A 23691-nucleotide genomic window follows, 5' to 3' on the forward strand; every position below is an offset into this window, starting at 1 on the left:
GTTGGAGTCTTCAGGGTCTGATTCAGATTGAGCGCCGTAGGAGTGTTTGGGTACTGGGCCTAGAAGCTTTTGGTAGAGCCCCTTTGGTGTAACCAGCTAGTCTATCTTATCACCTGTCCCTTTTTGATGATAATGGTGGATGTTAACCCTAGGAGCCTAATGTCTGATTGTTTGGCCGAATGCTGTAAGTGACTGTTTTTCATTGCCATGAAATTATTGTTTTATGCTGTTATTATCCCTATGTCATTGTCTATTGTTTGGGTTGTTATATTTCGCTTCCGCTTGCGTATTCATGTGGGTATTTCGTTTGGGTCGGCGACGCGTTTTGGGACGTCGCGTTCGATACGACCATCATAGGGGTGTCGCGAGCCCGTTAGAGTCCGGGGCATGACAGGTTTCAACTCCTACACCCTGCAAGAGGCAGAGCAAAAGTCTGAGAGTGAGTTGAGAGTTAGAGTAGAACAGACCAAAAAAAAAAAAAAGAGGAGTACATTTATACTAAATTTTTTTTGTGGCACCAAAATCTCAAACTTGTAAATGTGGTGAATCAATTCTATTGGACGAGCAAGTTCAAAGGATTTTCAAGTGTCCCCCAATTAGTCTTGATGTCTTTGGCTTCCGTGGCACACTAATCCTCGTATAATTTAATTAAAAGTCCCTTTTCTATTGACGTAATGCTATAGTTAAATGGTCGAGTGACGTTTTTATACGATGCTCGTCTAGCGTGTACCTAACACGATGGATCCTTGGAATTTCTGCACAGTGCTCAGCAGGATCCTCGAGCGCTAATGGAGGCATTGCCAAATTTTGCTGTGGGGACAAATTGGGGTTGTTAAAAAAAAGCCAATACATCATTTACCCGATCCATTTCATCGTAGATACCATATAAAGCGTCGTATCGCACAAGCCATCGACCATTCGACGGAGATCATGAATGATCAGCACGGTACGGCGTTTTACTACAGAATTACGATTAAAGGAACTTTAATACGATATGTTAAGGAGATGAGTCTCTCTAGAGGGAAGATAAATGAGTTTGTGATTAATCTCAGGAGGAAACCCAAAAGGGTAATCTCTTTCTCCGTGCAACCGTCGATTCTCGATAATTGAATTTTCACAATAATCGAATGGTATTCTGAGATATATACGTTTGGCTGGTTTCTTGTAATTACTTTTTTCTTCTTTTCTTTTTAACCCCCTCTCTCTTCCGTTTTTCGCTTCGGATACCAACCATGAAATAGTCATGAATCAACTACACGACCATGCGAAAAGGCAAGTAGAAAAACACCGGCAAGATTACCGGCCAGTCGATCCAGGTAATGTAGTTTTTTGGTGGATGCCCTCTGTCGGATCTCTAGGGGAAACGACCAACGGCACCCCCCAAGCAGAGCATTGTACTGTTTACTGCACCAAGAGCTTGTGATCAAAGTGATGTATTCAATAGCTCGGCAACATTTTGGTGGAAATTTAAAGTACTTCGGCGACGGCGAGACAAAAGAATGCGTGAACCACGGAGGAAGACGAATGAATGATGCCGCTTAAGCTTCGACATGGCCCGCGCTGGTAAAAGAACAGGAATAGCCCGCTGATTGATTTTCTGCATGAATGGTGTACAAGAATAAAGTGCTTCACAAATATGGCTGTTCATTCTGTTTCTCATAGATTTTAATTGCAATAACTCCCCAAGCCATCCTCACTAATCCAGAAATGATCATAAGTGGGAAAGAGAGAGCACACGCCCTGCTCTCGGCCTCTAAAGTCTGAGATGCTCTACTAAATTAGAAAACACAGAACTTAAATTAGGGCGTGTTGCAGCAGAGGCGCTGCCTAGGCTGCAATCTCCAATGGAAGTCACTCTCATTCTTCCTCCAACTGTGGAATCTAGAAACAAAGTTCCCCTCTCTCATACCAGGCACTCCGTTTGGTTTCCGACGCTGCTCCCAGCTATAAGCTGAGAACCAAATGGAAGAAACACCAATGCATAGGAACATACTTTAACTACAACAACAACAAACTTTGACAGCAAACATACAATTATGAAACTAGGCCAGCACAAGCTGTTCTGAGTCTGCTGACTGCACTCCTACATAAGTATGTACAACATTAATGGACACAACTTTTCCTATAAAAATTTTGCTTCTTCGCACTGATAGCCTTATCACTGCCTTAGAGTCAATGTGTTTTTGAGAAGCTAAATAATTACCTACCAGGATGTCAATAGAATTGCTGTCGTCATTGAATAATTGGCATTGACATCAGTTAGCAGTTCAGGTGTGCACCCTGGAAACCCACACCCGTGAAGCATAAGTAGATGAAAAATGTTAAGGTAGATTCCTCGGGAAAGCATATGAAACTAGGAGGGACAATCATATCTGCTGTTAACAGGATTTGTTAAAATTGTGAAGAGTGCCGTAGTCATCTCTAAAGCAGCTCCACCAATACAATTGCCAATGATATTCCCTGTGTCAGTCCACTAGTCTACTTTCACATGATGATGTCCACGTCGAAGGAGAATAAAGCCCAGAGATGCCACCATCCCAACGAGGTACCCTATGATGGCTCCGTAACTCACACAGATCGGCCACTCCTGTTAAAGAGAAGGACATGAACAGCACCTTATAGCTGCTTGATGTGGGGAATATAAAGAGATGCAATATGCTCCACTGAAGAAATTAAAGAGAGAAACCGATATTTAAGAAGCAACTTTTATATAAACACCAAACAGGGTGAATTTCATGCCGACTTTCAGAAGATGCAGTTCTTGGTATGTATAAATAGAAGCTAGATCAGATGAACTTAGAATCCTTCCTTTCCTATAAGAAATCAACAACTATTTCACTTCAAAAGAAAAGAGTCATAACTACTACACTACTTTCTTTTCTTTTTTCACTTATTTTAATCATCTTGCTGATAGGTCTCCAGAACCAGACATCCAAGATCTACAAATTAGCAGAAAACCTTTCAGCTTGAAATAAATCTAGACATCAAGTAACAAACTTAAACCATTAACTCATTTCCTCAGCTCAAAAAGAAAAGTCACACACAGTGCTGGAGAGGAAACATAGCTAAGGTAATAAGAAATCAGTGGTCCTACATAACATTCTAAAGTTCCAAACAAATTATCAGTAGCTTTGCATCAATTCCTTCATGCAAGAGTGCAATACAAAGTCAAGTAAGTCGTATCCCACTAAGGAAGAATCCATTCCAACTAAGAAAAACCCTCGAATCAAGGTAATTGCAAAGACCAAAGAGAGCAATATCTGGGTAGTGAATTACCATAAACAGAAACAACTGGAGTAACAGCAAAATTTCCAGATTTACCTACACACCATCCACATCAAACAATGACGAGCTTGTAGTAAGGAGAAAGTACCTGCCATGGCCTTTCCCAATCAAGCGGCATAGGCCATGCACCAAACCAAGCTCCAATAATTGCACCATGAGCAGGCAGACAAATCATGAAATCCACAGAACTGATTGGTCTACACGTTCAAACAAAAGTTAGGCCCAATGTTGAAGAGTCAAGGCTCTCACAAAAGATCCTTTAACAGTGAAAATATGAAAAAAAGGGACTGCGCCGCAGATGTGACAGGATTTTAGGAAACAAAATACTAGGGAGTTAATTACTTTGTAAATGCGAAGATACGTTGCCAACTGTTCCATGAGGCACCGAAAACACAAGCGGCCGGCACAAACTGCCAAAGGATGAAGAATTAGTTTTTAGAAAGACTAAGCAAGCTGATGCAACATGTACAAATAGCAAGACTCCAATTACATGTTTTCCAGACTAAAAGGTGACTGATCGGAGTGAATTGACCGTAGCTAGTAATGCTTTCCTCAATAGCCAATAATACTTTTCTCTATGCTCGGGTCAGCTATTAACGGCAAAAATAGGTCAGAAAATAACAATGGAGGCCCAATAATGAGCTGATTCAACAGATAACATGCCAAAAACACAGCACTGAGGGAAGCCTGCAAGAAGAAACACATAGCCAGATTTCCAAGGGAATCAAAGGTGATGAAAAAACTTACGGTCAAGGTCGACATCACGAGGGACCAGTTAACGGTCTTCACCAAGTACCTGTGGAAGAGTAGAACAAGAACCGTCATCGAAACATTCGGCACGAAATCAACAGTTCAAGTGAATTCCCAGTAACATTACATCCAATCCGCTAAACAAACTTATATAGATTCTTGTAAGAACGCAATGAGCCAAAACATAACATCCAAAAAGCTACTCACTGTATCCCAACAGGCGCACCCAATGCAATAGCTCCCAAATCATTAACAAGAGCCCCTGCAAATCCAAAAGGGTATATCCTCAAACGCCGCATAACTTGGGAAATTCAAAACAGGAATGCTAGAAAACGAAAACAGACCGGCTGGCAACGCGAGCGCACCGCGAAGGACAGCTCTTACATACTGCGGAGATTTCGAAAAACATAAAAAAGTGGCTCAGACACGAACTCAAAACGAAGCGAATTCCAAGTTATCAATGAAGGAAGGAAGGAAGAAGAAACAAACGCTACCGAGGTTTGCGCGGGCCTCTCCCTGACAAGACCGTAGAGAAGGAACGCGATCGGACACTCGATGACCTTAAAACCAACAACACCTCACAAAGAATCAGCCGAGAAAAGCCCCGGAAGGCGAGACGGCGAGAGGAGGGGGAGGGGCGACGAAAGTGAGTACCCAAACGAGACGGAGAGCTCGAGAAGGATCGGAGACGAGATTGGCGGATTCGACGCCGCGGGTGGCGATCCACAGCAGCGGCGCCGCCGCCGCCAAGCTCAGCCCGCACGCCAGGTGGAGCGAGAGAGCGTGAAGCGTGGCGAGTTCTCCGGTCACGGAAGCCTCGCCGGAGGCCTTCGGCGGCGGCCTCCGCTTCTTCCTCTTCGTCTCCTCCATGCTCGACGACGGTGGCTCGTCGGACTCGTCGTTTGAAAAGAAGAGACGGGCTGAACCGAAACAGAGTTTCCAGGTCGAATTCTGTCCCCGGGTCGGATCGACCGATGTGCAAGTTTTCTTTGTTTTTTTACCAATGGAATTGATAATCGAGAATTCATTTATTATATGTATTATTTTCATTGATATATATTTTTGACAAACTGCTTCTATGAACTTGGCAAATACTCTCTCTACATAGTCCAAAATGGCAAAAGCATGTAACTTCTCTAGAACATTTTTTTTTTCTGATTTGGAGGCTTGAAATTGCTCTTGAATTTAAATCAAATTGATTTAGAGCTCAGCTTTTTTGTTTTCAAGTGCGTGCAGTGTTATTAACTCCGTTATGTAGCGTAAACTTCTTCTACAAAATGGGTTTTCCAGACTCGATAATTTTATTGAATTCCAATCTATTCATGCTGCACTTAGGTCCTTCCAATCATCCTGATGTACTCATGTCATCTAAATTGTTCTCCTTCTATTTGGTCCATGCAAGTACCTTATTGATTACACATCCCTTGCTTGTTCACTGAAATCCAAAGGTCCTTTCAACTTCAACAGTATTTTGTCTCTATTTGCAAATAAAGAAAACTCTCTCCATTAGCACATACGTCCTGTTTTAACTTCATCTACGTATAAACTTGTATATGTGGATTATCTCTCATATGCGCACTTGAATACACACGTTATGTGGTTCAACCGCGTGCACTCGTCAGTCTGGTTCGATTTCTTGTTGAAGTATAAAAAACACTGCCTCAGACTATTGACTCTTCCTTTTATTTTCCAAGGAACATGATATGATTTTGCCATTGCAGCATAGGGCCATTCACTTCTCGACTCCAGTGAGGTCATGCATGATCACAATTTGTATTTTCTTCTTAATTTTTGGGGATGCTCCTTTAAACATAAGATAACAAGAGAATCTCACATAGGATATGAATGAGAGGAGTTTAAGGTGACATTCCCCTAGTGGATGTGACTGAGTGGAGGATCCCACAAGGCCAATAATTTCTAATGCTTGTTGAGCACACAGAATCTGCAATTTTGCTGCTCCCGAAGCCACCGTCGTAACATAAGACTGCCAAATTGAGCATTCACGGTGCTCTGCTGTATCCTCAAACAGAGGAACATAATGGAACAAGAATGGGCATGGGTGAAGAGCCAAGTCAAGTAGATCCAGGAACAACATGGCTAAGCTCTGGCATGAGAAGATACAAGAATCTGGCCTGCACTGGATCATACGTTTTTCTGCACGTACTTACTGCTGCTGTACCTTGAATAGCGCCTAATCAACTATTAACCAGTTCAAGTTCACACTGAGATTAGCCGAGTGAATAGAAAGTACGAATAATTAAGTGAACTTGTTCTGTGGAGCTTCGGAATCCTTCTACATGGTGGTGGCCCCATTTAGTGCAGTGCAGGGCCGCTGAGGTGACTATGCTGGGGAGCATATTGATGTACCGCCGTGCCAAGTGTAGGAGGGTAAGCTCCAATTTGGAACCATCTACATCGGATCCCACGCGGAAGCAGCCTTACATATTGTGAAACGATGCTGGTGTAGTTTGGACGTGGTTTCTTTGTCTTGGGAGGATAGTTTGTCTAAGGGTTGAACTGGCGATCACTGGCCAGGCTGTTCAAGAACACCATCATTAAATGGATTATTCTCTCTGTCTGTGACAAAACTATTGATGTTGCTAGGGCTCTTCTATATATTTTCAAGCAATAATCAGTATAGCAACTGAACAGGGTTCTTTGACATCTACTTATGGGCGACATGGTCGATATAGGTCGATTTCATACTTGTCTCCCTGGGCAGCTGAACAGGTTGCTAGGATTGCATGAACTATAATCCGTCACTCTCTTTGTAGCTCTTTGGAGAATGGCGGAGACTACTTCGATATGAATTATGAAAGCATGGACATTGCCAATATGCCATATCAGACTTCACTTGCAATCCTATTGAATTGAATGATTCTTAGCTACCTAGACATGCAGATTCCACGCGACCAAGCGTCTACTGTGCTGGAAAAATAATCATAAGGGAACTCCAGATGATTGGATAGACAAATCAAGTCTGCATAGGTTACTTTAATTTAACTGACAGCTTGTGTGGAACCTCAAAAATCCACAGACCTCTTTAAGACTAATGCCGAGGCACCTGGATTGGTAATGTATTCTAAGATTCTGGAACACTTGTCATCAGATAAAAGTTTCAGTTAATATTTTGAGCACGTCTGGGAGTATGAAACAGTGAGATGCAGAGTCAGCAGGCTGTAATCCCACTAAAGCACCATCTGCAGATGAGAGATGATTACAAGCTCATTAACAGCATCGCCAACAAGAGATTCGTGGAGCTTGCCTTCTTGATATTTGACTGGCCACACTCCCCCAACAAATCAATCAACTCGATCCAGTGAACATGGAGACAACTTGCAGCCATCGACATTGATAAGAATGTCAAAAAAGCAGAAATGTCAAAGCTGCATATCTCCGTTTGGGCGGATGTGTGAGTGATTAAAACATCACGAAATCAAAATAGAGGTTTCTTCTATGATGGAAAAAGTAACATCCACCAAAGACGAGCCCATTTTCTGTTCCATGCATAGTCTGAATGCAGTTGTGGAGTTGAGTTGAGAATCTAGTCATCACTAGGAGAAGGGAGAGGTTGCCTTTTTAGTCCTTCCGGGCCATCGATTTCGTTGTTGAAACTTCTTCATAGAAAGATCTCCTTCCACCTCCCCTCCATCCATCCATCTCATGTTTTCGCTAGCATCCACTCTCCTATTTACTCATTCTTCTCTGCTCATCCACGCAGCTGAAACCCCGCCCCGCGTGCCAGTACAGATTTTCTCATTGTGCCGATTTATTCTGCCTCTGCTGAATCACTCTTGCCGTAGCAAGGTGTGATTTGCGAAATTGAAGGAACCAAAAAATGTTACTTATTAGCTGCATATTTCTTGCACTAGCGCAGCACTGGCTTCTTGTTGCCGGTCAAGCTCAAGCTGCTCTAAGTCCCCCGAGTCACTCTCGTCCGCCTCCCCACCACTCGCTGCTTGGAGACAGGGCCGCTCTTCTGGAATTCAAGAAGACGATCAGATCCGACCCAAACTCCACGCTTGGTAACTGGAACGCAACAGTTGATGTCTGCAGCTTCACTGGAGTCATCTGCGATGCACAGGGTCACCGGGTGGCGTATCTCATCTTAGAAGGCCAAGGCCTAGCGGGGCGGCTCTCGCCTTTTCTATCGAATCTTACGGGCCTTCGGAACTTGAGCCTTGCAAGCAATCACTTTTTCGGGACGATTCCTCCCGAGCTTTCGTCCCTTCGACGCCTTTGCGTGCTCCTGCTCCAAGGAAACAATCTAGGGGGTCCTGTACCGCATTCATTTGCTTTTTTAACCAATCTTCGTACGCTTTTTCTATGGGATAACAAGTTGACAGGTACACTTCCAGTCTCTCTCTTTGCTAACTGCACCAAATTAGATAATATAGACCTCTCAACGAACTCCCTCTATGGAGAGATCCCACTAGAGATTGGAAATTGTCGTAATCTCTATAGCCTTAGTCTGTACAACAATCAATTCACGGGCCATTTACCCATCTCTCTAAGAAATGCTTCGCAAATGTTCAACATCGATGTAGAAAGTAACAATCTTGAAGGCCCGCTCCCTTCAGATATTGTGGAGAGGCTTCCTTTACTCAAGTATCTTCATCTTTCATACAATAAAATGCAAAGTCACGAAGACAACACCAATCTTGACATTTTCTTCACATCCTTAGCAAACTGCACCCATCTGCTCGACATTGAACTGGAAAGCATGGACCTAGGAGGGAGCTTGACAAATTCCGTTGGCCAACTTAGTGTTACCTTAAAAAACTTGTTACTTGAAGAGAATCAAATTTTTGGACCAATTCCCCCGGCCGTGGGCAGATTTTCCGACCTTTTATTGTTGAACCTATCTTCGAATCTCCTCAACGGATCGATCCCGGAAGAGATTAAGGGGTTGTTGAGTCTGGATCGGCTCTACTTCTCTCGCAACTCGTTCAGAGGCAAAATTCCGACCGTATTAAGCCAGCTTCCGCGTTTGGGTCTTCTTGATCTGTCTTATAACGAATTCTTTGGGGAAATCCCGGCAAGTCTGGCGAATATGGTTGAAATGAGGTCACTTTTTCTCAACAACAATCTCCTTTCAGGAAATATACCGCCGTCACTGGGAAGATTGTCCCAATTGTTCCAGCTAGATTTGTCGCATAATCAACTATCGGGAAGAATTCCGCCAGAGCTGTTACTGGGCATTAATGAGATCAGAATGTATTTAGGTCTGTCTCACAACAATCTTGAAGGCCCTCTACCAATTGAGCTCAGCAAGCTGGAAAAGTTACAAGTCATGGACCTCTCCTCGAACAACTTCAGCGGAAGTATCTTCTTTCAGATATTGAGCTGCATTGAACTGAAAGCGATAAATTTTTCAAACAACTCACTCGTAGGGCGCCTTCCAGATTCCTTGGGCGATCTGAAGAACCTCGAGTCCTTCGACGTTTCTTGGAACCGGCTCTCCGGACCCATCACTGCAAGCCTGAACAAGATCGAGACTCTGAGATTTCTTAATCTCTCATACAACAACTTCCAAGGCATGATCCCATCAGGAGGCATTTTCAAATCTGTCACTTCTCTGTCGTTCTTGGGGAATGAGCGCCTGTGCGGCACGATTCCAGGCATACCTGCTTGCTCTGGAAAGAAAACTTGGTTCCGGTCAAGCACTTTCTTGATCATTTTCATCGTGGTCATATTTGCATCATCATGCCTGTCGACTATTTGCTGCGTGATTGGATGCCGGCGCTTCAAGATCATAACTTCTTCTGGGAAGACTGAACCAATAAGCATGCCAAAGACACCAGGTCCGGTGTGCAATTTTCCAAGAATCACGTACAAAGAACTGGCAGATGCCACTGGTGGATTTGATGACCAGAGCCTGGTCGGATCGGGCAGTTATGGACGTGTATACAAGGGAGTTCTTCCCGATGGAACGGTCATAGCAGTGAAGGTGTTGCATGTCCAATCCGGAAATTCCACCAAGAGTTTTAGCAGGGAATGCCAAGTCCTAAAGAGGATCCGGCACCGGAACCTGATAAGGATAATAACTGCTTGCAGCCTCCCGGAATTCAAGGCTATCGTCCTTCCTTATATGGCAAATGGGAACCTCGATAGCCATCTCTATCTTCCTTCAGGAACGGGCTTGAGCTCAAGATCTTCTGATTTGACCCTCATCCAGAGGGTAAATATCTGTAGCGACGTAGCCGAAGGAATGGCTTATTTGCATCACCATTCCCCAGTTCGAGTCGTACACTGCGACCTGAAACCGAGCAATGTTCTTCTCAATGATGACATGACTGCATTGGTTTCTGATTTCGGAATAGCGAGGCTGATTATGTCGTCCGGAGGTGGAAATGCAGCGCTTGTCGAGAACATGGGAAATTCCACGGCAAATTTGCTATGTGGATCTATCGGATACATTGCCCCAGGTAAAGATCTCCATTACAGAATTCATTGATGCTAAAGATTTACGCATTGGAGATCTGTTCAATGCTAGAGAAATTCAGTACCTTTGATTGCTTTTTCACGAAAGAAATGTTCGTGCGTCTTTTAAGTTACGTATATGTTGATGGACTTGCTTCAAACTGTCAAAAACTACCCGACATCGTTTAAACGTTTATTGCAGAGTATGGATTTGGGTCGAACACATCTACGACGGGAGATGTTTACAGCTTTGGCATTCTGGTCCTCGAGATGGTGACTAGAAGGAGACCGACCGATGATATGTTCGCCGGGGGACTGAACTTGCACAAATGGGTCAAGAGCCATTACCATGGGAGGGCTGAAATGATCATAGACTCCTCATTGTTAAGAGCTTCGAGAGACCAATCTCCTGAAATGCAGAAGATGTGGGAGGTCGCCATTGCAGAGCTCATAGAGTTGGGCATCTTTTGCACGCAGGATTCGCCTTCCAGGAGGCCTACAATGCTTGACGCCGCTGAGGACTTGGATCGACTCAAGAGATACCTCAGTGGAGACACGACTGCAACTTCCGCATCATCACTTGGAATTTCTTCGTCCACTTTTGGGACTGATGATTAAATGTCATATCCAATTGTACAGTCGAATTATAATTCCATTCACCTCATTCCTGTGTAAACCCGTCAGTGATTTTTTGTTTTTGGGCAAAAACAAGATGGCAAGTTTGAAGTTTCAATTCCATGCAGAAAACATCGTCGCATTTATTGCGAAAGATGTCAAATGGCATTACCAGTACATAAGAAAGTACACCTATTCTCAAGCTAATTGGGATATCCACGACTGACTGAATTGTGTAATCAATACTCCGTTGAAGTCAGGAATCTGCTTGATGAGATATCCAAAGGAAAACCACTAACGCGACTTTCGATCGGCAGTCGTGCCATCGTGATATCTGGTTTGTGGGAGGTAGAGACTAGTGAGTTCGTGAAAGCAACAAGCAGCAGTGCCTCCGCGCTGCCTAGTGAGAACATGCTTGTACAGTGCCGCCCACTGCGCCTGAAACGGTAGTGGTGGAGCACGCTTGGACACGAACAGAATCATGAAATCCTTAATGTGGTCCATGATAGCTTTGTTAGTCCGACCATCAAGCATGTTAGCAACAATTAGGCATGAAGATACGCAATTAGTTTACTGGACAAGAGGGGAAGGCAGATAGATAAAGACAGGTCTAAAACCAAAAGTTATGCTTAAAGTGGCTCCTCCTTTCCAGACCAGGTAATGGTCTGTGACACAACATCCAATTCTTATTATTCCATTGTTAGGAGTGTTCTTTACATGGAATGCTCGGCAGCACGAGGCATTCCCCGAGGACCACTCCTCGCCGATTGTGAAGCCAAAATCGATTTCTTTTTAGTGCCGTTCCTTTATGGATCACCGTCCAGTTTCCACACATGTGATTCTTCTTGTGCCGTGACAGTAACATCTCACATGCGTATTACATTCGGACATCACAGGGACGATAGTGTAATTTACAATGATTGCACTCGATGCTAGACCACCCGAGAAGGTTCGATAATTCGACGTCGAGTAATGCTTCTTTAACCGAATCCTCTGGTCTACAATCGCTAGTCAATTCCAAGCATCATAATCATCCAACTGAAGAAAGCAATAGATCACCAAACTTTCCACAATTTCCTGAAACAGGCAAAGTTGGGGTTCCACTTGAAACCAATTGTAATTCTACAATGGTCACTAAGTTCCAGTAAGCGAATATGCGTAGATTTGGCAGAGAATCTAGCACTAGCTACAGCTCAATCCCTAAACTGAGATCACTGGGGTGATTTTTTATTTACGGGTTTCTGCGACGTGGGACATGTACAGTTGAGTTTTGTATCGCCACCCCACGCTTGGTCGGTTCGACGATATAGCAACACTCAAGAGGCATGGTCACGAATTAGGAACTGTCAATAAGACTTTCCTCTTTTGTTATTACAATTGAAGATGAACTCACGTAAATGAGGTCATCTTTGCCAAGAGGAATAATGACACAAACAGTTCCTAAACTTTGACCCAATATGCAATTTAGTCCCTGAACTTTTAATTTGTTCAATGTAGTTCGTGAACTTTAAGCTAATGTTCAATATGGTCCCTGAATTTTTATTTTGTTCAATGTTATCCCTGAATTTTTGGTACATATTCAATTCAGTCCTTGAACTATATGAAAATGTTCAATCTAGTCCCTGAATTTGAATTAATGAAAAAGATTGCATTGAACATTTCATATAGTTTAAGGATTGAATTGAACATGTACCAAAAGTTCAGGATTGACATTGAATAAAATAAAAGTCCGGGGACTACATTGCACATTAGATTAGAAGTTCATGGACTATATTGAACAAATTAAAAGTTCATGGACCAAATTGCACATTGGATCAAAGTTTATGGACTACTTGTGTCATTTTGCCTTGCCAAGAAAGAGTTCATAACAAGCGACCGAGCATATGAACAAATACATCGGTCGAGAAATGTATCCATAGTAGCTACTGCACTAACATATGGCATGGAAAACTTTTTACTCCCAACGAACTTTAATTAAGTGGATGTGTAACTTCTACCAGATCTCAGCTACTGATACTCACGCTTCACTCATTGCATAGAAATAAGGTAGTTCAGGGAAGAGTGCACCTCTTCGACTGGTTTGGCTCGCATGTGAAGACTCACGAACACGAAGAAGAGAGAAACAATGAGAGAAGAAACAGAGTATCTGGATTTTCACTTTACTGAATACAAAGGAAGTTTTTCATCATCAAATCTTAACCCAACGTTTTCTCTATTCACTTATTTATATTGTACAGAATCACTAAAGGTAGTTTTACAGCTCATCTAATGAAGCTAACAAACTAACAGACTAACAGAAGAATAGAAGAAAAGTCGGTTGTTCATTCAGTTAAAACAGAGTAACGGTTTTGCAGTGGAAGAGTTGAACACGTGAAACTGGAAGTTTTCTTGCTGACTTCAGCTCTTGCTTTCCTGGTTGAATCAGCAATATCTTCATTTCTTTCCTTTGTTGAAACAGAGTGAAAGTTGTTCTTAACATCCCCCCGCAAATTGGGAAGGGGTCGAAAGCCCATACCCAATTTGGTTCTGATAGTAATGTGAGCCAAGCGTGACAAAGATTTGGTAAAAATATCGGCAAGCTGATGAGTGCTGGGAACATAACGCACACTTAGAGAACTTGAGGAAACTTTCTCCCGAACAAAATGGAAGTCAACTTCGATGTGTTTGGTGCGAGCATGTAGAACATGATTGGCAGTAAGAGAAATGGCAGACTGATTATCACAAAACAAAAGTGTTGGGGAGGAGAGACATAAATCAATGTCACGTAGAACAAAACTGATCCATGTAAGATCAGCAGTAGTAGACGCAAGTGCTCGATATTCAGCTTCTGTGGAGGAACGAGACACAGTAGGCTGCTTCTTAGCTGCCCACGAAACGAGATTAGAACCAAGATAGGTGCAGAACCTAGTAGTTGAGCGTCTGGTATCAACACAGCCAGCCCAATCAGCATCGGAGAATCCATATAATGTCAGTGAGCTGTGAGAATGAATAAAAATACCAAGATGAATGGTTCCTTTAACATAGCGAAGGACCCTTTTCAACTTATGAAAATCTCCAACTGTTGGCTGCTGCATCTTCTGACATAAGAGGTTTGTGGCATAAGCAAGATCAGGGCGAGTTATTGTTAGATACTGAAGACCACCAACTAGACTTCTGTATTCAAGTGGATTGGCGAGTAGAAGCGCATCATTTGTCATGATGACTGATCTTAGTGACAGGGGAGTGGAGACAGGTTTACATTCTGTCATGTTAGCTTTTGTGAGAAGATCCAGAGCATACTTGGTTTGACATAGGAAAAGATCATTAGTGGTGCGTTTGGCTTCAATCCCTAAGAAGTAATGGAGATGCCCGAGATTTTTCATGTGAAAGTGAAGACTGAGTGATTGAATCAGTTTAGTGAGTAGCTGATCTGAGCTGCCAGTCAATATAATATCATCTACATAGAGCAACAAGAGCATTGTGTCTGGGCCATCATGAAGCACAAAGAGTGAGGGATCAGTAGTGCTACAGAAGAAAACAGCTTCAAGAAGAAAATTGCTAAACTTGTAAAACCAAGCACGTGGCGCTTGACGAAGACCATATAAGGACTTCTTGAGAAGACACACAAATTTAGATTTCTGAGGATGTGTAAAACCAGTGGCTGCTCCATATAGACTGTCTCATTTAATGTTCCATGTAGGAAAGCATTTTTAACATCAAGTTGATGTATTGGCCAGTGCTTCATCATTGCCACTGATAGTACTATACGGATGGTGGCATGTTTGACAATAGGACTGAATGTTTCTATAAAATCAACTCCCTCTTCTTGGTGAAATCCCTTAGCCACTAACTGAGCTTTCAATCTATCAAGACTTCCATCAGATGCTAGCTTAGTTTTAAACACCCATTTGCATCCTATGACATTCATTTGGTTAGTTCGAGGAACTAATATCCATGTCTGATTTTCATGCAAAGCATCCATTTCATCCTGCATTGCTTTATGCCAGCCTTCATCAGCTAAGGCTGATTTAACCGATCGTGGTTCAAGAGGAACTTTGTATTCAGCCAGACATGCATATCTGGGATTTGGCTTTACAATGCCAGATTTTAGTCGAGTTTGCATAGAATGGGTAGAAAGTGTACCTTGTGAAGCTGGTGGAGGATTTTGCTGAGTTTGGTCGATAATAATTTCATCTGTTGTATCAATTGTGTGAGAAAGAACGTCTTGTTCATCAGGGATTGAGTCAGACTGTTCTTGTGAGTGAGATGAATTTGATGTCATCTCAACAGGATGAGATGTATGTAAGTGACCAACTTCCAAGATTTCACTATCGTGTAAATGTCCTAGATGTCCAGTTGAGTGATATTGCACCTGTTCTGCACTTGTAGAATCCAGAAGGTTAACTTCTTCTGCCCATTGTCGATACAGAGTAGTATACTGATTGTACTCTGTTGTTAGTTTCCTAGTGAAAGGAAAGAAACTTTCATCGAACAACACATGTCGACTAATGTATATACGACCATCAGCAGGTACAAGACATCGATATCCTTTATGACGTTCACTATATCCCAGAAATACACATGTGAGTGATCGTGGATCAAATTTATGTTGTGCATATGGTCTGAGACAGGGATAACATGCACATCCAAAGACTCTTAGATGTTCATATCTGGGCTTTTGTTGATAAAGTTTGCTGTAAGGTGAGTGCAGTTGTAACTTTGATGTAGGAAGTATATTGACAATGTAGTTAGCTGTCATGAATGCATCAACCCAGTATTTTAATGGAATTCTAGCATGATAGAGCATAGCTAGGCCCAGTTCAACCACATGGCGATGTTTTCTTTCAGAAATCCCATTCTGCTCTGGTGTATAAGGACAAGAAACACATTGTTTGATGCCACAATTCTGTAAATGAATCTGAAATTTGTTGAGAGTGAATTCTCCTCCACCATCACATTGAAAATTTTTTATTCTACGATCAAATTGATTCTCTACTTGCTTCTGAAACATGACAAAGATGTCATAGAAGTCTGACTTCAATTTCATTGGATAAAGCCAACTATAACGGGAAAAGTTGTCCACAAAGATGACATAGTATTTGAAATTCTGAAAAGAATTGACTGGTGATGGACCCCAAATATCACAATGAATCTTCTCTATAGGAACAGTAGACACAGATTCAGATAAAGGAAATGGTAAAGCAGTACTCTTGGCAACTTGACAGCTCCTACATATAGTTTGAGTTCTTGTAGTACAGTGAATCAATTTCTGAGTCTGCAGGTGCTTCAATGTTTTTAAGTTGGTATGAGCTAACCGCTGGTGCCACACATCTTCTCCTACAGCTTTATGTCTTTGAGTGAAGAATGCCTCTGTGATTTGTGGATCCACTCGATAAAGTCCTCTAATTTCCTTCCGAGCATCACTGTTGTGTTGGCGCGATTGTCCTTTATATAAACCCCATTTTTATCAAAAACAAATGAGCAGGGATAATCATCTGTTAGTCTTGATACTGAAAGAAGATTCTTTTTGATTTCAGGAACAATCAGCACATCATTAAGAGGTAATGAATTAATTTCAGTATGTAACACAGCATCACCAATATATGTAATAGGTAGACATGAGCCATTCCCTATCATAACTGTATCAGTCCCATTGTACTTAGATGAGTTATGAAGAATACCCGAATCTGCAGTGATGTGAGCAGTTGCACCAGTGTCTGGATACCACTCACTACCTTTAGAATCTTCAATATGCATTGCGGCTAAGGCTGTTGGTATCTCCTCAGCCTGGTATGAGTTGTCAAATCTATACCAGCAATGAAGTGCATCATGTCCTGGACGTTTACAGATTTGACACTCCAACCGAATAGTATCTATTATTTTCTCATCCTGCAAACGTTTGTTAGATGTTAAACTTGGAGAAGGATATGATTTGGTATCTTGATACCTTTGTGAAGAACCTGCATATGAGCGAAATCCTTGACCAGAGTTATTGAACTGCTTAAAATGTTGATTCTCCTGATTCTGATTCAAGCTATTTGGCCTGTAACTCTGATTTCTTCCAGGATATCCATAACTATGATTTCTACTGTTAAATGGACGTCCTCTGCCATAACTACATCCTCCACGATTACTACCTCTTTGACCTCCAAAACCAAAGTTTTACTGAACAAGTTCTCTGTCAGATTCCACCTTCTGCTGAACTTCAGAATTTCTTTGTCCATAGTAGGCTAGATGAGGATTGTACTGGCTTGAGGAATAGCTCTGTAATCTTGTTTCGAACCTTTCTAATTGTGATATTACTTCATCATATTCTGGTTGAGGTTTTAAGCAATACATGGTAGTTCTGAAATTCTCATATTCAGATCCTAATCCCTCAAGAACACCAAACATCTTAGTTATCTCATCTACAGGCTTCCCAATAGCATTTAGCTGATCACAGATTGATTTGTATTCTCTGAGATAAACAGATAATGCTCGATCCTGTTTCTGACAGGCTTGTAATTTCCCTCGTAGTTCAAACTCTCTCGCTACCGACTTCTGTGTGAACCGATTAAGTAGAGTTTGCCATACCTCATATGAAGTTTCCAAACCAATGATCAAACTTAGGATATTCTCAGATACAGCTCCACTGATCCGTGATGATACAAGTTGATCTGTTCTTACCCAATTTGTATAGTCGGGATTCACAGCTTCAGCTTCATTACCTTCAACTTCAGCTTGTAATGTTTGAGTAGGTGATGGAATTTCACCACTAATGAATCCAAATAGTTCTTGGCTTCGCAAGAATCTGTGGAACTGTGCTTGCCAAAGAAGAAAGTTGTCTTCAGCTAGCTTGATCGTGACGAAGTTGGAGATGTTAACATGAATTGGAAAAGGATATTTCTGCGTTCTGGCCGCCATTCTTGTGCTCTCAGATGAGGCTCTGATACCATGTGAAGACTCACGAACACGAAGAGAGAAAAACAATGAGAGAAGAAACAGAGAGAAAAGAAACAGAGTATCTGGATTTTCACTTTACTGAATACAAAGGAAGTTTTTCATCATCAAATCTTAACCCAACGTTTTCTCTATTCACTTATTTATATTGTACAGAACCACTAAAGGTAGTTTTACAGCTCATCTAATGAAGCTAACAAACTAACAGACTAACAGAAGAATAGAAGAAAAGTCGGTTGTTCATTCAGTTAAAACAGAGTAACGGTTTTGCAGTGGAAGAGTTGAACACGTGAAACTGGAAGTTTTCTTGTTGACTTCAACTCTTGCTTTCCTGGTTGAATAAGCAATATCTTCATTTCTTTCCTTTGTTGAAACATAGTGAAAGTTGTTCTTAACATCGCATCCTCCAGAGACATCCGAGTTAAGAACACACGAATGCGCGAGCTCCGAGATCCGTTCTTGGAATTTAGCATTCGTAAGGAACTCATAACACCCTCCCTGGATCTTCGGGTGTCTTGCATTCGATGAATTACTACGCTTGCGCACAAACATTTTCCACACACACCTATAGCTCATTAGGCGGAGTCTAACTGATTGGTAGTTGATACAGAAGCCGACGGCCTCGAATCCAAAAGGTCATTGGCAAAACAAGGGGCCGATCCAAAGTTCAAGATCTCATAGCTAGGACTACGAAAGCTTTTAGGGACTCTGTTTACACAATCAATGTGTACCCAAGCAAACCTCTTCCTCGCAGGAAAAGATAAATTTCAAGATAGCAGAGAGATTTAAGAACGGACACTGGATTTGGAGGAAAGTATTGATCAGATTCACATGAGCTCAAGCAGAAAATGTGCATTATGAGATTATTACATGCAGCTTTAACTATAACTATACGTCATTCTATCAATCCCTCTTACTCTCAAACAGAACTCAATCACAACACAGAGACCAAAAAGCCCAAAAAAGGACAGCTCTAGGCTTCTGCACAACACCTCAATTCCCTTAATCCACCTCTTCAATCTTGGGCCCAAGACCCGCGCCACCGAGCTAGGCTTATCTCCGTACGGTCCATAACCGTTGGGCATGTCGCCGCCGCCGCCCATCGGCACATCTCCGCCAAAGACACCCGGTACATCTTGGCAATAACGGGGTTGCAGGCCTTCCAGTTCCTTCAATTTGTCCTCAAATTCACCCACTTAAGCCAATTGGTTCCTGTCAAGCCACTCGATCGCCTCATCAATTGCCTTCTCGATCTTCTGCTTATCAGCCGGATTCAGTTTACAGGCAAATTTCTCGTCTCTCACTGTATTTCTCATGTTGTAAGCATAGTTCTCGATCAAGTTCTTCGCTTCCACCTTCTTCTTCACCTCCTCGTCTTCTGCCTTGTACTGCTCTGCTTCCTTCACCATCCTCTCTATCTCATCCTTGCTCGGTCTCCCGTTGTCATTCGTAATTGTAATCTTGTTCTTCACACCAGCAGTCTTATCCTCTGCCGACACATTAAGAATTCCATTGGCATCGATGTCAAAACAAACATTGATCTAAGGAACGCCTCTTGGGGCCGGAGGAATGCCCGCGAGCTCGAATTTGCCCAGAAGATTGTTGTCCTTTGTCCTCGCCCTCTCTCCTTCGTACACCCGAATGAGCACACCCGGCTGATTATCAGAGTACGTGGAGAACACCTGCTCTTTCTTCGTCGGGATCATCGTGTTCCTCGGGATAAGAACAGTCATCACACCACCTGCGGTCTCAATACCGAGGCTCAGAGGCGTGACGTCGAGCAAGAGCAAGTCCTGCACTTTCTCATTCCCTTCACCACTCAAGATTGCAGCTTGGACTGCAGCCCCATAAGCAACAGCCTCATCAGGGTTAATGCTCTTGCACTACTCCTTTCCATTGAAGAAGTCCTGCAAGAGTTGCCGAACTTTCGGATCCTCGTCGACCCGCCAACAAGAACAACATCATGAACCTGACTCTTATCGATCTTCGAGTCCCTCAAACATTTCTCTACGGGCTCCATACACTTCCTAAACAAGTCCATGTTCAGCTCCTCGAATCTCGCCCTAGTGATTGTGGCGTAGAAATCAATACCTTCATAGAGCGAGTCGATCTCGATCGTCGCGGGTCATCGAAGACAGAGTCCCCTTTGCCCTTTCGCAAGCAGTCCTCAACCTTCTCAGAGCCCTCGCATTCCCGCCAATATCCTTCTTGTGCTTCCTCTTGAACTCCTGCACGAAATGACTCGCGAGCCTGTTGTTGAAATCCTCACCTCCTAAATGCGTGTCACCGGCCGTCGCCTTCACTTCGAAGATGCCTTCCTCGATCGTCAACAGCGAGACATCGAAAGTCCCGCCACCGAGGTCGAATATGAGCACGTTCTTCTCGCCGGCCCTCGATGCCTTCTTGTCGAGCCCGTACGCTATCGCCGCGGCAGTCGGCTCGTTGTTGATCCTCATCACGTTGAGCCCGGCGATCGCGCCGGCGGCCTTCATCGCCTGCCGCTGCGAGTCGTTGAAGTACGCGGGGACGGTGATCGATCACCGCGTTCTTCACCGACTGCCCCAGGTAGGCCTCCGCGATCTCCCTCATCTTCGTCAGCACCATCAACGAGATCTCCTTGGGGGCGAACTGCTTCTCCTCCCCCTTGTAGCTGACGACGATCATCGGCTTGTCCCCGGGGCCGGCGACGACCCTGAACGGCCAGTGCTTCATGTCGGCCTGGACAGTGGGGTCGGAGAAGTGGCGGCCGATAAGGCGCTTCGCGTCAAAGACGGGGTTATGGGGGGTTCATGGCAACCTGGTTCTTGGCAGCGTCCCCGATGAGGCGCTCAGTGTCGGTGAAGGCAACGTAGGACGGGGTGGTGTGGTTGCCCTGGTCGTTAGGGACGATCCCGATGCGGTCGTGCTGCCACATTCCGACGCAGCTGTAGGTGGTGCCGAGGTCGATGCCGATGGCCTTGCCTTCCGCCGGTTTCGACGCCATGATTCTCCAGTGTTGCTGTTCTTTCTTTCTTTCTTTCTTTCGGGTGTGGACTAGGAATAGGAGGGTGAGATCGATTGAAGGTTCTTGGTGGTCCGTCAATGTTTTTTATTAGAGAGCGGGAGCGTAGAAGAAGAAGGAGAAGACGGTTTGCATGCAGAGGGGGGGTGTTCCGGTGGCGGTGGGAGAGGCGGGAGGGTGACAGGTGGGAGATGAGTCAAGACAGGAGTAAAAACTGAGTTCGGCTGGAGAGCTCTGGAACGGCGGCGGTTCACGTTGGCTTTGGCTAGAATGTTTCGGAACTCAACCGGAAGCACCGGCTGGTTTAATCGGTTCTTAAGCATTAAGATTTTAAGAAGAAAAAACAAAGGAATACGAGTACTAAATAAGTCATAAATCTACGACACTTGTATTCATTGAGTCATAAACCTTTCAATTGCGTCAATTGTAGGCTGAATTCCTAAATAAATAAAAAAGCACTAATTTTACCTTGAGCGACAATTGTGGGCCGCATTTTTTTTGTCTCATAAAAAATCACAAACTTTTACTTCAATTCCAAATCTGGCCCAAGCAATTTGAAAATTTCACATCACGGGAGCCAGATTTGAGACTCGAGAAAAAGTTTGTCCTTTTTATTGAGACAAAAAAAGGTTCGGGCCGGAATTATCGCTCATTGTAAAGTTGGTGCTTTTTTTTTTTAAATTAGCCGATCAATTGTGCCCTAAAATTTGATAAGTTTGACCGGAAATCGCTGGCATGTATGTTGGCCGTCCTATGCAACACGATTGACGCTGACGTAGATAAATTTTACAATTTTAAAATATTTTTATGAATTCTTTTATTATATTATATTTTACTTTTTATTTTTTTTATTCTTTGTGGCTTGCCGACCACTAGGTGAGGGCTCAACCCCGATGTTTATTCCCCAGATACCGTCATTGCTTCTTCTCCGGGAAAAGAAGTTCACAACCTGTGGGCCTTCTACCTCCACTCATCATTGCTCTGTCAAGCTTTCGTCCATTGCGGAAAATTCCTCGCTACTGCCTCCCGTTGGAGTCTGGGTCGTGTCTTAGTCCTAGTGTGGTTGATCATCCTCTCGGATCATCACTCTCACCAACTAGCTAATCAAACGCGAGCCCCCTCCTCAGGTGGATTCCTCCTTTTGCTCCTCAGCCTACAGGGTATTAACAGCCGTTTCCAGCTGTTGTTCCCCTCCCAAGGGCAGGTTCTTACTCGTTACTCACCCGTGTGCCACTGGAAACACCACTTCCCGTCCGACTTGCATGTGTTAAGCATATCGCCAGCGTTCATCTTAAGCCAGGATCGAACTCTCCATGAAATTCATAGTTGCATTACTGATAGCTTCCTACGGCATAGGCGAGGGTCGCTCTCACCGGATCTGGCGAGTGCTTGACACTCGTGGCTAGGCAAGGGATGCCCTTGAGGGCTCGCCAGCCCTCACCAACTCTCGGGCGACCATAATGACGGAAAAGAAAATAAAAAATTCAGGAAAAAATATTAATAATTGTAAAATTTGTCCATGTTAGTGCCAATTGTGTCACGTAGACAACCAACGTCCATGTCAGCGATTTCCTGTCAAAATTGGTGGGATGGACTACATTAACAAATTGTCAACAAGTTTAGGACTCAATTAGTACAATTGAAATGTTCAGAAGTGAATTGGAACAAGTAGAATTGATTTAGGATTTCTCATTGTCGTCTTCTTTTATTTGTCTGCTAATTCATAATCATTTTTCTTACATTTTTCAAGGAGTACACGTCCCTAGTGGCCACCTTTCCTACTTGGGAAGGGGGAGGTGGGGAGTTCGAATCCCCACCTTCTCAGGGGGGTTAGGAGTAGGGACGTGTAGTTTCATATGTGGATTTTGTGACATTCCGAATTTCGACTCATTTTTGAGATTTATAAAACGTGTATTTCGTCGGTGCGCTTATAATTAAATCTCGCCCAGAACTGATCACTCTTGGGTTATTTTTAAATTTGAGATTTCACTAAAATCGCATTCGATCGAATTTAACCATTATTTAGAGCCAGAACTGTGGTGTCAAATTTCTCGGAGTTTCGTGACGAATTTAATTGGATGGTGTCGATATTATTGTGGCCAATGTCGATATTGCCCCGAATGAGTGAAAAGTGAAATCTGGACTGGGTACGAATTTTTTACTAGCAGACTTCCTTCTTAGTGTATTTTAGTTAGTGTTTTTGGCCTTTTTCCTAATTTATAAATTAGGATTTTTCGTGGACCGTCAGATCGACTTCGAGTTTGAATGTGGCCATTGGATCGCACTCATTGAGTTGACTTTCTCTCTCTCTCTCTCTCCTCTGCGCACGCCCCCTCCCCCCCTGCGCACGTCCACTCCTCTCCTCTGCCATGCGGACCTACTCTCTCTCCTCCTTTTTCTTCTTTCTTCTTTCTTCTTCTTCCTTCTTCTTCCTTTCTTCACTGCGACTTCTCCTCCTTCCCTTCTTGGCTCGCCCGCCCACCGCCGTTCATCCCAGCCGCTGCTCACCGGCCATCCACCTTGCGCAGCCCGCCGCCGTTCATCTCGCTGCCCAGTAGCCGTTTGCCTGCCGCCGCGCGTCTCATTCACCCGTCGCTCGCCAGCTCGCCGCCCGCCTACTCGCGGCTCGCTTGGCCGAGCTCGTCGCCACCACCGTCGCTGTCGCCCAGCCACCGCTTGCTGTCACCGTGCCGTCCAGC

General features: G+C 43.6%; 2 protein-coding genes and 1 pseudogene across 3 annotated transcripts; 1 reads left to right on the plus strand and 2 right to left on the minus strand.

Moving 5' to 3' along the window:
• Window positions 1-1978: 1978 nt before the first annotated feature.
• LOC115669143 (PIGF/3-ketodihydrosphingosine reductase fusion protein-like) lies at window positions 1979-4942 on the minus strand. Of its 2 annotated transcripts, none has more exons than XM_056311199.1 (8): window positions 4690-4942; window positions 4530-4595; window positions 4380-4422; window positions 4243-4297; window positions 4033-4081; window positions 3628-3695; window positions 3374-3482; window positions 1979-2587 (listed from the first exon to the last, which is right to left on the minus strand). In XM_056311199.1, exons 1-8 carry the CDS (start codon window positions 4903-4905, stop codon window positions 2474-2476), a joined length of 720 nt encoding a protein of 239 aa, XP_056167174.1. In that variant the 5' UTR covers window positions 4906-4942; the 3' UTR covers window positions 1979-2473. The 2 variants fall into 2 exon arrangements, with proteins under 2 accessions (XP_056167174.1, XP_056167175.1); XM_056311200.1 differs by having other exon boundaries at window positions 3322-3482.
• A 2931-nt stretch (window positions 4943-7873) lies between these two features.
• On the plus strand, window positions 7874-11076 carry LOC115667552 (putative leucine-rich repeat receptor-like serine/threonine-protein kinase At2g24130). Its single transcript, XM_056311642.1, has 2 exons — window positions 7874-10463; window positions 10661-11076. The coding sequence occupies exons 1-2, from the start codon at window positions 7874-7876 to the stop codon at window positions 11074-11076; spliced, it is 3006 nt and encodes a 1001-aa protein (XP_056167617.1).
• A 7536-nt stretch (window positions 11077-18612) lies between these two features.
• LOC115665296 (heat shock 70 kDa protein-like) lies at window positions 18613-20974 on the minus strand (annotated as a pseudogene).
• Window positions 20975-23691: the final 2717 nt, after the last annotated feature.

The sequence above is a fragment of the Syzygium oleosum genome, unplaced genomic scaffold (genome assembly GCF_021117445.2).
Source record: "Syzygium oleosum isolate NSW1041296 unplaced genomic scaffold, Sole_v2.1 Sole_v2.05, whole genome shotgun sequence".
In the NCBI taxonomy this organism is placed as follows: domain Eukaryota; kingdom Viridiplantae; phylum Streptophyta; class Magnoliopsida; order Myrtales; family Myrtaceae; genus Syzygium; species Syzygium oleosum.

Bases quoted from the DNA above. Each gene is read 5' to 3' on its own strand.
- LOC115669143 (XM_056311199.1), bottom strand. From the start codon at position 4,905: ATGGAGGAGACGAAGAGGAAGAAGCGGAGGCCGCCGCCGAAGGCCTCC. The intron at 3,483-3,627 runs GTAATTAACTCC...TTGAACGTGTAG, and splicing joins CGTATCTTCGCATTTACAAA to ACCAATCAGTTCTGTGGATT. The intron at 2,588-3,373 runs GTACTTTCTCCT...TCTCTTTAACAG, and splicing joins ATTGGGAAAGGCCATGGCAG to GAGTGGCCGATCTGTGTGAG.
- LOC115667552 (XM_056311642.1), top strand. From the start codon at position 7,874: ATGTTACTTATTAGCTGCATATTTCTTGCACTAGCGCAGCACTGGCTT. The intron at 10,464-10,660 runs GTAAAGATCTCC...CGTTTATTGCAG, and splicing joins TATCGGATACATTGCCCCAG to AGTATGGATTTGGGTCGAAC.